Source organism: Crinia signifera, chromosome 2 (assembly GCF_055691185.1).
Source record: "Crinia signifera chromosome 2, ASM5569118v1, whole genome shotgun sequence".
NCBI lineage: Eukaryota > Metazoa > Chordata > Amphibia > Anura > Myobatrachidae > Crinia > Crinia signifera.
In genome coordinates, this window is record NC_139218.1 from 198,157,847 (window position 1) to 198,173,026 (window position 15,180).

Genomic DNA, 15,180 nt, shown 5'->3' on the forward strand with positions numbered 1-15,180 from the left:
TTTTTGCAGGTGAAAAATAACAACTCTGGGGGCATGTTACAAGATGATTGGGAATGGGAAAAATAATGAAACATATGTAGGAGCTACCTTCTCCCAGCATCAGGCACCCCTACACCACTTCTAGACCCTGTACCAAGCCCACCACGGGTCCTAACACTCCGACGGGGTGGGGAAGTGGGGGAGCCACTTATTGGGGTGCTGGATACACTGCTGAGGGTGGATGCTGTGCCACCTCCCACATTGGCTTCCAGCTGCTAGATTTGGGCCTGCATAGCTAGTAAGGCATTAGTCTGCGCTGTGCATGATTGGGTGAGTGCAGCAATACTTTGCGCCAGGCTGCCAATATGCCTATTCTGCTCCCTTACAGCAGCAGTTAGCTCAGCAAGACGGGTGTCAATGCTGTTAGCAATGCGCACATGAGTGCCTACACCTACCCGTACACTACGTGCCATTTTCCGTAACTGAAGGAAGGTGTCACGCATGTACCCCTGGATATTACCTATTTGGAGGCTTTGGGAGGCCATGAATTCTATCTGTTTTTCCTTGAAATTAACCAAGGAGTTAGCTACTTGGGAAGCCAAAGCGGCTGTATGGGGTGTGTTGGTGGGTGGGGGTGGGTTGGGAGACACCCCACTTGGGGGAAGATCACTCTGTGACGAGGTCTGTATTTCTTCCTCTGCCGCAAAGGTGTCGACTGGTTCAAGAATGATGTCCATTTCGTCTAGCACCATCATTGAAGAATCTGTTTGGTTTGACCCTAGTTGTATAGCACCTGTGGATACAGAGAAGAGGTAAGTACTCATGCATATATAGGCCACACTGTCCTCTATACTGTTTTACATAGGGCTTGAGATGCTGGACGCAAATACCTAGGGGTGTTATGTACTTACACATGTACCCCGATACAGCATGTAACATTCACATTAATAATATGTCACATGCGTAGCTCAGATGACATTCATTTCCGTTGCAATGTAGCAACAGGAGTTGAATGTGGTATGAGATATTGTTGAGGTGAGATGGGTGTGTTTACTGTATGTGTAATGGTGTGTTTTTTGTTCATTTACCTGCTTCCGCAGATTCTGCAGCAACGGGCCTTCTGGTCTTGGATGCGTGAGCACTTCGGGATTGACAATCTGTAGAAGGAAAGATGGGCAGGCATTATGGACCTTGCAATGGGGAAGCATTTTGTGCAAACAGGCATTGAGATGACAATAATGGACAATACCCTTTGGACAAGGACTGCTTTATTTCTTTGGCACCATTTTGTTTTGGAACCCACAGATTTTTCTGTGACATTAATAATATTACACTATTGTACACATGACAACTATTGTATAATCTTTGCTATGTAGGCATGGCAGCTAAACCACCAGTACACCTCTGGGTTTTTGTCCACATACATGTTAGGCTGCTAGAAAGAATGTTACAGTGTTAATCAATGTGAGCAGTTGTGGAACTACAATGCCCAGCATTATCAGCAATTTTAAAGGAGTAGCAGGCAATTTCTTGTGCATGACCTTGCTGGGCTATGTAGTTCCACAGCAGCACTTTACTTAGCATAACAATACAAGTGAACATTATAGTTATAATACATTAGCATGTATGTTTAGGATTGCATGTGGTCACACTTACCAGCTCTAGATGGCGTTTGTGGCCTATCGGTATCCGCCACGTGCATGCCAGGCAGGACCTCAGGGGGGATGATGCGCTTCAGCTTCACCTCATACGAATTGTAGCACACAGTGGTGGGGCTTCCTCCTCCAGTCTTGGTGGCCTCCTCCAACTCCATGGCCATTTTATTCTTCAACTGCCTTTTGATGTCGTTGAATCTCTTTTTCACATTGCGGACCAGGCGCTTGTGCTGACTCACAGCGTTCACCGCCTGGGTGATGTCCTTCCACATAGCCCTTTTGCGCTGTGCAGTGGTCTTGTGGTGAGATTTGCCAAGCAAACGCTCAAACACTGGCAGGATAGCCCGGACAAGTGCTGCATTTTCTTCATAGGAAAAACGCACCTTTCTGCCACTTTTGGTGCGGCCAGCTTCAACCTCCTCCTCCTCCTCCTCCTCATTTTCAACACCAGCCATGTAGCCCTCCTCCTCCATGGCAGTGTCTTCCTCCTCCTCACCACCATCTGCCTCCACCTCTGACATGTGGCCCTCCTGCAGCTGGTGTGGGGTATGGTCAAGGTCTTGGCTGTAGGATGGGGATGCCAGCGGATCCTCCACCTCCTCCTGCTGGGGCTGGACGCCCAGGGCCTGGTGTGGGGCTACCCTTGCTGTGGCCATGCTGCCTGCCACACTGCTGCCTCTCACACTTGTCTGGCTGCTGCCACTGGTCCCTCTGCCACTGGTCCCTCTGCCACTGGTCCCTCTGCCACTGCTCCCTCTGCCACTGCTTCCTCTGCCACTCCTCACTCTGCCACTGCTCCCTCTGCCACTCCTCACTCTGCCACCAACACCTGTTCCTGAATGCACACTGCCACTGCTCCTCTCCATGCTCCTTACTTCCTATCAAAGAGTGAAATGGCGCCAATGCCCCTTTATATAGGGGGTGTGATGCATAATGGAGGGGACACAGGTGGGCCAATAGGTTGGGGGGTTCTTACTCATGCGGAGACAGTTTTGTATATCGTACTCCGGTTGGTCCAAAAATCGCACATGACCGGCGGAAGAATTCGCACTATTTTGTTACTTAAAAGCGCACCACTTCGCCGCAAATCGCACCTATTCGCACTTTTCAGCCTCCAAAACGCATCACATTAAATATGCGAATTATGACTGAAAAGTGCGATTTGTAAAAGTGCGATTTGCGGCGATGTGGTGCGCTAAAAAAACATGCGCATTTATGTGCAAGCATAGAATGTCACCCTTAGTGTCTTATTATTATATTGCAGGCTTCTCTCAAGATTTTGACTGGAGTTTTTCTCGTGTAGATGACGATGGCCAAATCAAGACGGGTTTCCAAGTAAAGAAATGTAAAATAAAAAAAACAATTAAAGACTAATTTATAAAAGATGTGTAAGTGTCATTTACTATAAACCATTTCCATAGTGATGGTGAACAGTATTTTTATAAGATCTGCAGGCATACCCAGACTCACGTTGTGTCGTGGAGGTGTTCCTCTCATCAAGGTATCTTTGGCACGTCCTGGAGAAGTTTTTTGTTATTATTTACGATTCTTCAATATGGTGTCGGGTGTTTTCCACACGTGCTCGGAAGAAAATTGGAAAGTGTCTTAGGGGTTTATTCTAGTTCATTCTTTCTGACAAAATCCTTCTTAGATGGACAAAACCATGTGCACTGCAGGGGAGGGGGGCAGATGTAACATGTGCAGAGAGAATTAGATTTGGGTGAGTTTTTTTGTTTCTGTGCAGGGAAAATACTGACTGCATGATTTTACACTGCAATATAGATCTCACTTTGAAGAAAAACCCCACCCAAATCTAATTCTCTCTGCACAAGTTACATCTGCCCCACCCGCAGTGCACATGGTTTTGTCCATCTAAGAAGGATTTTGTCAGAAAGAATGAACTAGAATAACCCCCTTAGTTTCACTGTATTATCCACATTTATTTTTAACAGTTGGATAGGTGCGCGGGGTAGCTGGACATAGATATTAGACCTGTGGCAGCGTACCTCACTTACGTGATTAAAGTGAGGGAAAATACACATAAAGGTTTCTTTTTAGTTTTGAAGAAAGGCGGGCGTACCCCTACTCACGATGTGATTGGGTGATGTCAAGCTCATAAAGGTTTCTTTGTGTAGATTCTTCTCTGATGTGATAAATCGTGTAGCTCATAGGAACTTGGGATGCCTCGAATTGGAGGATTTGATGTACCCCACGTGCTCATAAAGACATAAAAAAGAATTGGTGTCTAAGGTTTTCTAAAGAACTTTACACCTTATTTTTAAAGGGTGTAATGGATAAGTAGAGGGCTGTATATAGATGGTGGACTTATGACAGCGTACCTCACTTACATAAGAAAGTGGGGGAAGGACACATAAAAGGGTTTCTTTTCTTTTTAGAAGACAGGAATGAGGGCGTTCCCCTACTCACGGTGTAGTTGGGTAATGTCAAGCCTATCAAGGTTTCTTTTTATGGATTCCCTCCTGATGTAGTGGGTCTGATATATATTAGTTCAAACCTGGATCTTCCCCAGTGTAGATGCCATAAAACAGAAGAGAATTTTTTCCAAGATATAACTTGATGTATAAAATTCCTGTATACACTGTTTTTGGGGCCAAAAGGAAAATTTGCGTACCTTACTCACCCCTTTTAGTGGGGGAAACACGCCCGTAGCGGTTTCTTTTCTAATCCACTCTTTATCGGTTTAGGTAAGAGTCAAAAATAGAACCAGGAAGTCGATGTAAAAAAGTATCACAATGTTTTAATCCAAAAATATCTTTGCACAAGTCCCATAAAAAATGGATTGTGAAGGCCAAACTTCACAAATCCAATCCCAAAATTTTTTTACAAAAATCAAGCAATAAAAAACGTATTTTTAAAAAAAGAATAAAAGCAATACATACATCCGGAATGAAGAGTAATGGCTGTCCACTCTTTTCTGGCACGATCAACGCGTTTCGGTCCCTGTGACCTTTATCAAGACATCTTGACAGAATAACCATGGATCTCGTGGGGCCCTTGTTAAAGTCTGCTTGGGGCCATCAGTATATCCTGGTAATAATGGACTACACCACTCGATATCCTGAGGCTGTCCCTTTATGCACTATTACAATCAAGGCGATAGCTAGGGAACTGGTGCAGGTTTTCAGTAGAGTGGGAATACCAAAATAAATTTTGACTGACCAAGGTACTCCATTTATGTCAAGGGTCATGAAAGAATTGTGAAAATTGTTTAAGGTCACCCACCTCAGGTCGTCTATCTACCATCCCCAAACTGATGGGTTGGTGGAAAGATTTTAGAAAAATGTTAAAAAGTATGTTAAAAAGGTTGTTGACAGAGATGGGAAAAACTGGGATTTTTTTTGCCCTACTTGTTGATGGCCATTAGAGAAGTTCCTCAGTTCTCTACGGGGTTTTCTCTGTTTGATTTGTTGTATGGTAGACACCAAAGAGGGCTGTTGGACATTGCCAAGGAGACATGTATCACAAATGCAGGATAGGGGTGCAGCCATGGTACCTATTGTCAGAGAGCACATGGAACAGGCCCAAAGTGCTCAACATAGGGTATATAACCGGAGTGCCAACATCCGGGAATTTGCTCTGGGGGATAGAGTTCTTGTGTTGGTGCCCACTGTGGAAAGCAAGTTCCTAGCTAAATGGCAGGGTCCATTTGAGATTCGGGAAAAAGTGAATGAGGTTAATTATAAAGTATACCAACCAGGAAAGAGAAAACCCGAACAAATCTACCATGTTAACTTAATCAAACCCTGGAAAGATAGGTTGTCTCTGTCAGCGGAGACTTGCTCTTCGGTGTCTTCACCTCAGTTGCTTCCCACGGTGCAGGTGTCAGAGACATTGTCAGCTGATCAGAACAATCAGGTTAAATAATTTCTCATCCGAAATAGGGAGATATTTCCAGAGCTGCCTGACCAAACGACCATAATAAAACATGACTTTGTCACTGAACCAGGGGTCAGGGTTCATTTAAAGCCATATAGGATTCCTGAAGCTCAGAGTGAAGCTGTTTCTAAAGAAGTTAAAAACATGTTAGAACTTGGAGTCATAGAGGAATCCAACAGTGAGTGGTCCAGTCCTATAGTTCTCATACCGAAGCTAGATGGTGGCATACGCTTCTGTAATGATTTTCGTAAATTAAATGTCCAAATTTGACACATACCCCATGCCCCGTGTGGATGAGCTTATAGAAAGGCTGGGAACAGCCAGGTTTCTCAACACATTGGACCTGACTAAAGGTTTCTGGCAGATACCTTTAACTGATAGCGCAAAAGAAAAAACAGCCTTTTCCGTTCCGGAGGGGCTATACCAGTATAAGATGTTACCCATTTGGTTGCATGGGGCTCCAGCAACCTTTCAACGGATGATGGATAAAATTTTGAGGCCCCATAGAAAATATGAAGCTGTCTATTTGGATGATGTGGTAATTTACAGTATGGACTGGGGGTCCCATTTGGTTAAAGTACAAGCAGTACTGGTCTCAATCAGAGAAGCAGGGTTTACTGCTAACCCAAAGTGCTGCCTCGCAATGGAGGAGGTTAAGTACTTGGGCTTCACCATTGGTAGAGGTCTGATTAAGCTCCAATTGAACAAAATTGATGCTATTCAAAACTGACCTCGTCCAGTGAATAAAAAACAAGGGCTTTTTTGGGAATAACTGGGTACTATAGATGATTTAATCCTAATTTTGCGGTCACAGCAGTGCCATTGTCAGACTTTACCAAAGGGAAGCAGTCAAATGTGGTGAAATGGAACTCTGATGCAGAAAAAAGGGTTGCAAGCGTTAAAAGTGGCTTTATGTTCACAACCTGAACTGATAACCTACCTCTGGGTGTGTGTATCTTTAATTTGCACAATCTTTATATAGGTGAACTACAAGAACTAACGGGCATATTAATTTCCCACATGCTGGGTCTTGTAGTTCCCCTGTATAAAGCAGAGTGCTTTTTTTCTAATTTTTACACACATCAGCCCAGCATCCACTGCCCTGGGATGCCGGAGACAGCACAGGACTACAGCCATGAACGGGTGACCCCCATTTAATGAGGGGGGTTCTGGCTCCCCCACGGACACCGTCCAGGGCTGACCACCCATGGTGCTCATGGTATGGCTGGGGATCTTATATAAAAAGTGTCCCCCCGACTATGGTATGACACAGCTGGCTGTTGGAGTTTAGGGCTGGTTTCAAAGTATGGGGGACCCCGAGTATTTTTGTCATCCGTATTTTTGGGACCAGGACTGGTCCAAGAGCCCTTGACTGGCCCAGAAATACGGGGAACCCCTACACATTTTGTCCCCCATTTTTTTGGAACCAGGACTGACTCAATGAGTCCAGGGCTGGATTGACTCAGGAGGGGGGACTCCATGCCATTTTATTTATACTTTTAACTTTAGCACTGTTTTTACAGAACCATGCAAAGATCTCACTGATCTGTGCATGGATCTGTCAAATTCGCCAGTCTAAATCTGGTATGTTTGCGAATTCTGGTAACATTTACCAAAAAATTGCACCTTACTACATTTGCGAATTGCATAATTTATAATTGGAAAACATCTGGATGCGATTTGAAGTGTGAATAAAACAACAGGCAAAAATGTGCGATTTCACCAGCAAAAAGTGAAAAAATCATAAGGTTTCAAATAGAGATGAGCGGGTCCGGATCCCCGAGATCCGACAGATCCGAATATCGGGGATCCGGGCCAGATCCGAGCCGGCTCGGGTGTTCCCGCCTGAATTCCGGACCAATAACGAGGCCGAACGTCATCATCGCGCTGCCGGATTCTCGCGGGAGCGGGATCTTATAAAAGACGCACGTGCGCCCGCCATCTTCACTCCAATCTTGGAGAGGGAAGAGGGTGGTTGGGAATCTCCGTGTGCTCCGTGCTGTGCTCTGTGCCATCTGCTCCGTGACCTGACCTGTGCCCTCACTGCCCTGTGCTGTGCTCCGTGCCATGTGCTCCGTGCTGTGCTCCGTGACCTGCCCTCACTGCCCTGTGCTGTGCTCCGTGCCATGTGCTCCGTGCTGTGCTGTGCTCCGTGACCTGCCCTCACTGCCCTGTGTTGTAGACTTGTGGCCTGAGCCCTGTAGTGTGATTTAACTAACTAGGTGCTGCAGTGCTCACACGCAGGGGCTGCAGTGTCCACTGTCCAGGGGCTGTCCTGTGGCCCGTGCCCTGATGTGATTTATTTAGCCCTAAGCCCTGTGTTGTGATTTATTTTATTTAGCCCTGAACCCTGTGTTTTTTTTTGTGATTTAACTAACTCAGTGCTGCAGTGCTCACACACAGGGGCTGCAGTGCTGCTGAGTAGTACACTGTGTACAGGGGCAGCATTAATACAAGGGGCTGTGTCCAGTGTGACGGCCTATATCTTATCCATTGTCCAGTGTCACAAGTCACTCACGACATATATCCTGTGTCCTGTCCTGTGTGACGACTGACGACATATCCTGTGTCCAGTGTGACGACATATATCCTGTGTCGTGCTGCAGTGCTCACACGCAGGGGCTGCAGTGCTGCTGAGTAGTACACTGTGTACAGGGGCAGCATTAATACAAGGGGCTGTGTCCAGTGTGACAGCCTATATCTTATCCAGTGTCACAAGTCACTCACGACATATATCCTGTGTCCTGTCCTGTGTGACGACTGACGACATATCCTGTGTCCAGTGTGACGACATATATCCTGTGTCCAGTGTGAAGACATATATCCTGTGTCGTGCTGCAGTGCTCACACGCAGGGGCTGCAGTGTCCACTGTCCAGGGGCTGTCCTGTGGCCCGTGCCCTGATGTGATTTATTTAGCCCTAAGCCCTGTGTTTAGCCCTGAACCCTTTGTTTTTTTTGTGATTTAACTAACTAACTCAGTGCTGCAGTGCTCACACACAGGAGCTGCAGTGCTGCTGAGTAGTACACTGTGTACAGGGGCAGCATAAATACAAGGGGCTGTGTCCAGTGTGACGGCCTATATCTTATCCATTGTCCAGTGTCACAAGTCACTCACGACATATATCCTGTGTCCTGTCCTGTGTGACGACTGACGACATATCCTGTGTCCAGTGTGACGACATATATCCTGTGTCCACTGTGACGACATATATCCATTGTCCAGTGTGACGACATATATCCTGTGTCCAGTGTGACGACATATATCCTGTGTCCAGTGTGACGACATATATCCTGTGTCCAGCGTGACATATATCAATTGTCCAGTGTGACGACATATATCCAGTGTCCAGTGTGACGACATATATCCAGTGTCCAGTGTGACGACATATATCCTGTGTCCAGTGTGACGACATATATCCTGTGTCCAGTGTGACGACATATATCCAGTGTCCAGTGTGACGACATATATCCTGTGTCCAGTGTGACGACATATATCCTGTGTCCAGTGTGACGACATATATCCTGTGTCCAGTGTGACGACATATATCCTGTGTCCAGCGTGACATATATCCATTGTCCAGTGTGACGACATATATCCTGAGTCCAGTGTGACGACATATATCCAGTGTCCAGTGTGACGACATATATCCTGTGTCCAGTGTGACGACATATATCCTGTGTCCAGTGTGACGACATATATCCTGTGTCCAGTGTGACGACATATATCCTGTGTCCAGTGTGACGACATATATCCTGTGTCCAGCGTGACATATATCCATTGTCCAGTGTGACGACATATATCCAGTGTCCAGTGTGACGACATATATCCTGTGTCCAGTGTGACGACATATATCCTGTGTCCAGTGTGACGACATATATCCTGTGTCCAGTGTGACGACATATATCCTGTGTCCAGTGTGACGACATATATCCTGTGTCCAGCGTGACATATATCCATTGTCCAGTGTGACGACATATATCCTGTGTCCAGTGTGACGACATATATCCAGTGTCCAGTGTGACGACATATATCCTGTGTCCAGTGTGACGACATATATCCTGTGTCCAGTGTGACGACATATATCCTGTGTCCAGTGTGACGACATATATCCAGTGTCCAGTGTGACGACATATATCCAGTGTCCAGTGTGACGACATATATCCAGTGTCCAGTGTGACGACATATATCCTGTGTCCAGTGTGACGACATATATCCTGTGTCCAGTGTGACGACATATATCCTGTGTCCAGTGTGACGACATATATCCTGTGTCCAGTGTGACGACATATATCCTGTGTCCAGTGTGACGACATATATCCTGTGTCCAGTGTGACGACATATATCCTGTGTCCAGTGTGACGACATATATCCTGTGTCCAGTGTGACGACATATATCCTGTGTCCAGTGTGACGACATATATCCAGTGTCCAGTGTGACGACATATATCCTGTGTCCAGTGTGACGACATATATCCAGTGTCCAGTGTGACGACATATATCCTGTGTCCAGTGTGACGACATATATCCTGTGTCCAGTGTGACGACATATATCCTGTGTCCAGTGTGACGACATATATCCTGTGTCCAGTGTGACGACATATATCCTGTGTCCAGTGTGACGACATATATACTGTGTCCAGTGTGACGACATATATCCTGTGTCCAGTGTGACGACATATATCCTGTGTCCAGTGTGACGACATATATCCTGTGTCCAGTGTGACGACATATATCCTGTGTCCAGTGTGACGACATATATCCTGTGTCCAGTGTGACGACATATATCCAGTGTCCAGTGTGACGACATATATCCTGTGTCCAGTGTGACGACATATATCCTGTGTCCAGTGTGACGACATATATCCTGTGTCCAGTGTGACGACATATATCCAGTGTAACGGGCTGTGTCGTGCTGCAGTGTCCAGTGACCAGGGGCAGTGTCCAGTGTCACAGGCTGTGTCCAGTGTAAAAAATCAGAAAAATAAATAAAAGTATTAAAAAATTTTTTTGGGGGGAGGATGATGGAGGAGGAAATAGTGGGAGATCAGCAACCTGATAGAACTTCTGAAGCTGCTACCACCAGTCAGATTCATGATGGCAAGGCCGATGGTCAAAGGCCTAGAGGCCATGTAAAAGCAAAGCAGAAATCAAATTTTACAATGGTCCATAAAAAAAAAATTAAGTCACGTGCGGAGAAAAATAAAATTGGCAATATGCCGTTCACCACACGCAGTGGGAAGGAAAGGCTACGGCCTTGGCCTTTGTTTCTGACTGATGGTACAGCGTCTCAGAAGAATGATGGTAGCCCTTCTGCTACTACAAAAAAAAGAATGAAAGTTTTTAAGACAAAGGCGAGTTCACAAATGTCACAAATCCCAGAGGAGAGTCTAAGTGTGTCCGTGGATGCCATATGTGAGCCGGACCTTTCAAATACTGTTTGTGAAGAGGAGGTTCATTCCACCATTTGCATGCCCTCTGCAAGTGTGTGCAAGAGCATCCCCAGTCAAGATTTTGACCTGGTTATTGAGGATGCTTCTGAGGAATTGGATGTGGATTCTGTTGGTGAAGCTGGCACACAGAGGGATGCGGATGATGACGATGTTGGGGATGATGTTGTTTGTTTTAAGGCACCGACGGAGACAGTTGTTGTCCGGGGTGTGGAAAAGCCCATTGTCATGCCAGGGCAAAAGACCAAAAAATCCACCTCGTATGTATGGAATTATTTCTACCCAAATCCGGACAACAACTGTCAAGCCGTGTGTAGCGTTTGCAAAGCTATTGTAAGTAGAGGTAAGGACGTGCAGCACCTTGGGACCTCCTCACTGTTACGGCATTTGCAGCGCATCCATCAGAAGTTTTTGTCAAAAGAAACTGTGAACAAACATGTAGCAGCCCGCCCAGCGTCACCGTCCTGCTCCCCTTTCTCTGTTAAATCCAAGGTCCTGCAATCTCCTCAAACAACTGCATCATCCCCATCCTCAGAGATTATGGGATTGGGAAGTAGTCCTGCACCCAATGTCATGATCCTGACTGAATCCTCTCCTATCCTGGATTCCTCAGAAGCATCCTTATCAGGTACACCTGTTGCTTCTGCTGCTGCTGCTGGTGCTGCTGCTGCTGCTTCAAGGAAAGGGACCAGGAATGCTAGTCCTGATCACTTAGCCAAGCAACTGACTGTAAGTCAATCCTTTGAAAGGGGGATGAAGTATGCCAGCAGTCACCCCGTTGCACAGCGTATTACTGACGCCATAACAACTATGTTGGTAATAGACGTGCGTCCAGTATCCGCAATTAATTCTGTGGGTTTTACCCAGTTGCTAGAGATCCTGTGTCCCCGTTACCAAATTCCATCTAGGTTCCACTTCTCCAGGAAGGCAATACCCAGGCTGTACACGGACATTAAAAAAAGCGTTGTTACTGTCCTTAAAAATGCCTCTGTACCCACTGTCCACTTAACCACGGATATGTGGACAAGCGGAACAGGGCAAACAAAAGACTACATGTCTGTGACTGCTCACTGGGTGGATGTATTGCCTTCAGCAGCAGCACCAACAGCAGCAGCAGCAACATCATCTCCCATTGCTATTCAGAGGCAGGCTACACTGTGTATCACCGGTTTCAGTAAAAGGCACACAGCGGAAAACCTCCTAGAAAAACTACGGGAAGTCATTGCGCAATGGCTTACCCCACTTGGACTCTCCTCGGGATTTGTGGTATCCGACAATGCCACCAATATTGTGAGTGCATTACATGTGGGCGAATTCCAACATGTCCCATGTTTTGCTCACACAGTAAATTTGGTGGTGCACCATTTCTTGAAAAAGGACAGGGGTGTTCAAGAGATGTTGTCCGTTGTTCGGAAAATTTGTGGACATTTTCGCCATTCTGCAAGTGCGTGCAGGAGATTGCAAGACTTGCAAGAAAAGCTAAATTTGCCCTGCCATCAGCTGAAGCAAGAGGTGGTCACGAGGTGGAATTCCACCCTCTATATGCTTCAGCGGATGGAGGAGCAGCAAAAGGCCATCCAAAGCTACACCTCGACCTATGACATAGGGAGAGGAACGGGAATGCACCTGAGCCAAGCTCAGTGGAGAATAATTTCCGTGGTGTGCAAGATCCTGCAGCCCTTTGAGGCTGCTACACGCGAAGTTAGTTCTGACACTGCCAGCTTGAGCCAGGTCATTCCCTTGATAGGTCTTTTGCAGAAGCAGTTGGAGAAATTGAAGGAGGAGTTGAAGTACACTGATTCTGCTAGATATGTTGGGCTAGTGGATCACGCCATTAGTTCCCTTTGCAACGATCCAAGGGTCGCGGATGTCTTACAATCAGATCTTTACATTTTGGGGACAATGCTGGATCCTAGGTTTAAGTCTTACATCGTGTCTTTGTTACCAATGGGAACAAATCTGCAGAGGTGCAAAGACCTCTTGGTCCAAAAATTGTCAGCTGAAGCGGAACGTGGCAGGCGCACAACTTCTCCTTCAATTTCTACCACAGGGGTTGCGAGGAAAAAGCTCAATTTTCCTAAAAGACCGACTGCTATTCAGTCCGGAAATCTATTTGACATCTGGTCCGGACTGAAGGAGCTTCCTAGCATCATGGATACGTCGACTGCCACAGACTATGATGCTATCACCATTGAAAGAATGGTGGATGACTACTTTGCTGATAGCATCAATATAGGTATGTCAGACTGTCCATTCCATTACTGGCAGGAAAAAAAGGCAATGTGGCATCCTTTGCACAAACTGGCTTTGCTTTATTTAAGTTGTCCACCCTCCAGTGTCTATTCTGAGAGAGTCTTCAGCGCAGCTGGGAACCTTGTTAGCGATCGGCGTAGGAGGTTACTTCCACAAAACGTGGAGAAGATGCTCTTCATAAAAATGAATTTCAAATTCCACGAACTGGACCTCCTTCGCCAACACTTACGTCCTCCTACTGCACACAGTCCTCCTGTATTGGTTGATTCCAGCGACGACGAATTAATTGTGTGTCAAGAAGAGGATGAGGCTGAGGAATCTGACGCTGAGGATGACCTCTTGTAAAGCCAGTTTGTGCAATGCCCATTGCCTTTTATTTTTCGTGGGGGCCCAAACAAACCAATCATTTCAGCCACAGTTGACAGTCCCTCCCGCTGCAGTCCCTGTCGCTGAAATGATTGGTTTGTTAAACTGTGCATGTCCTGTATTCAACATAAGGGTGGGTGGGAGGGCCCAAGGACAATGTCATCTTGCACCTCTTTCTGCGTCGTTTTGTGGGCTCTTTGGAGCGTCATTAATTTTAAAATCTTTGATGGATGAATGGTGGGGAGATGGGCGATTTATCTCGCCACCTCATCTATTATAGATTCAATGATGTCATCGGGGACATCCATGAACTCACCCTAACTATTATTATCATACTTCTTTTTGGATGGGATGTCCCGGATGGATGGCTGGGTCGGAGGGCCCCAGCAAATGTTTTTCTTCTTCTTTTTTCATCTTTTTTTGGCTCTAGCCAGCCATACCAAACAAATTAACCTTAGCGGTAAATTGGGTGACAGATGTCGCAGACTCATTGACCTCACAAACACCACAGTCTAGGGTGGACTAGATCTCCAAACCTGGGGCCCTAGAGAGGTGGAGGAATTTGTTCATCTGCCACCAACTACCCCCCTCCCCTCCACCAATTAGGTGATAAATGAAGAGGCGACTGGAAATGTTCCCAGAGTTCACCGATCAGTTTATTATAGCAATTGATAATTAATTAATCACTAATCAGAAAATCAGGTCAGATAGGGGTCTTATTAGATTTTAAACTGATACAAACAGATACTAGCTCGAGATGAGCGGGTCCTGATACCCGAGATCCGACAGATCAGAATAACGGGGATCCGATAACGAGCCCACACGTCATAATCGCACTGTCGGATTCTCGCGGGATCTTATAAAAGACGCACGCGCGCCCCGCCATCTTCACTCTTGGAGAGGGAAGAGGGTGGTTGGGAAGCTCCGTGTGCCCTGTGCTGTGCTGTGCTCCGTGCCATGTGCTCCCTGCTGTGCTGTGCTCCGTGACCTGCCATGTGCCCTCACTGCCCTGTGCTGTGCTCCGTGACCTGCCCTGTGCCCTCACTGCCCTGTGCTGTGCTCCGTGACCTGTCCTGTGCCCTCACTGCCCTGTGTTGTAGACTCGAGTCATTTAACTAACTAGGTGCTGCAGTGCTCCCACGCAGGGGCTGCAGTGACCACTGTCCAGGGGCTCACTTATTTACTGCAAGCAGAGGCGGATTAATCTTTAGAGGATGTAATACATAAATAACAAACTTTTGCAGCACTAAACATCACTATCTAATAGTAGGATCATTGTGACCAATACAAAAAAAAACACATCTTGCACTACAGTAAGCGATGACAAGCGATTCATACCTTACAAACAGTTCTCAATAACTTAAGTGATTTTACTGTAATGGGAGCTCCCTCCCAATAGTCTGAGTATCAATAAGCAACAACTTTATTAATAAGCAACAACCACCCTCCCCTCCACCAATTAGGTGATAAATGAAGAGGCGACTGGAAATGTTCCCCAGTACACCAATCAGTTTATTATATTATCAATTAATAATTAATCAGAAAATCAGGCCAGATAGGGGTCTTATTAGATTTTGAAGT

At 46.1% G+C, this 15,180-nt stretch overlaps 1 protein-coding gene across 1 annotated transcript; it reads right to left on the reverse strand.

Annotated features, from left to right (window-relative positions):
• Positions 1–254: 254 nt before the first annotated feature.
• LOC146058475 (uncharacterized) lies at positions 255–2,290 on the reverse strand. Its single transcript, XM_083170766.1, has 3 exons — positions 1,636–2,290; positions 1,068–1,136; positions 255–772 (listed from the first exon to the last, which is right to left on the reverse strand). The coding sequence occupies exons 1-3, from the start codon at positions 2,288–2,290 to the stop codon at positions 255–257; spliced, it is 1,242 nt and encodes a 413-aa protein (XP_083026892.1).
• Between the last annotated feature and the right edge of the window lie 12,890 nt (positions 2,291–15,180).

What these genes read in the sequence shown, in the direction of transcription:
- LOC146058475 (XM_083170766.1), bottom strand. Translation starts at nt 2,290, where the DNA reads ATGGCCACAGCAAGGGTAGCCCCACACCAGGCCCTGGGCGTCCAGCCC. An exon ending in ACAAACGCCATCTAGAGCTG is followed by an intron (nt 1,137 to 1,635) that starts GTAAGTGTGACC and finishes TTCCTTCTACAG; the next exon opens with ATTGTCAATCCCGAAGTGCT. An exon ending in TGCAGAATCTGCGGAAGCAG is followed by an intron (nt 773 to 1,067) that starts GTAAATGAACAA and finishes CTGTATCCACAG; the next exon opens with GTGCTATACAACTAGGGTCA.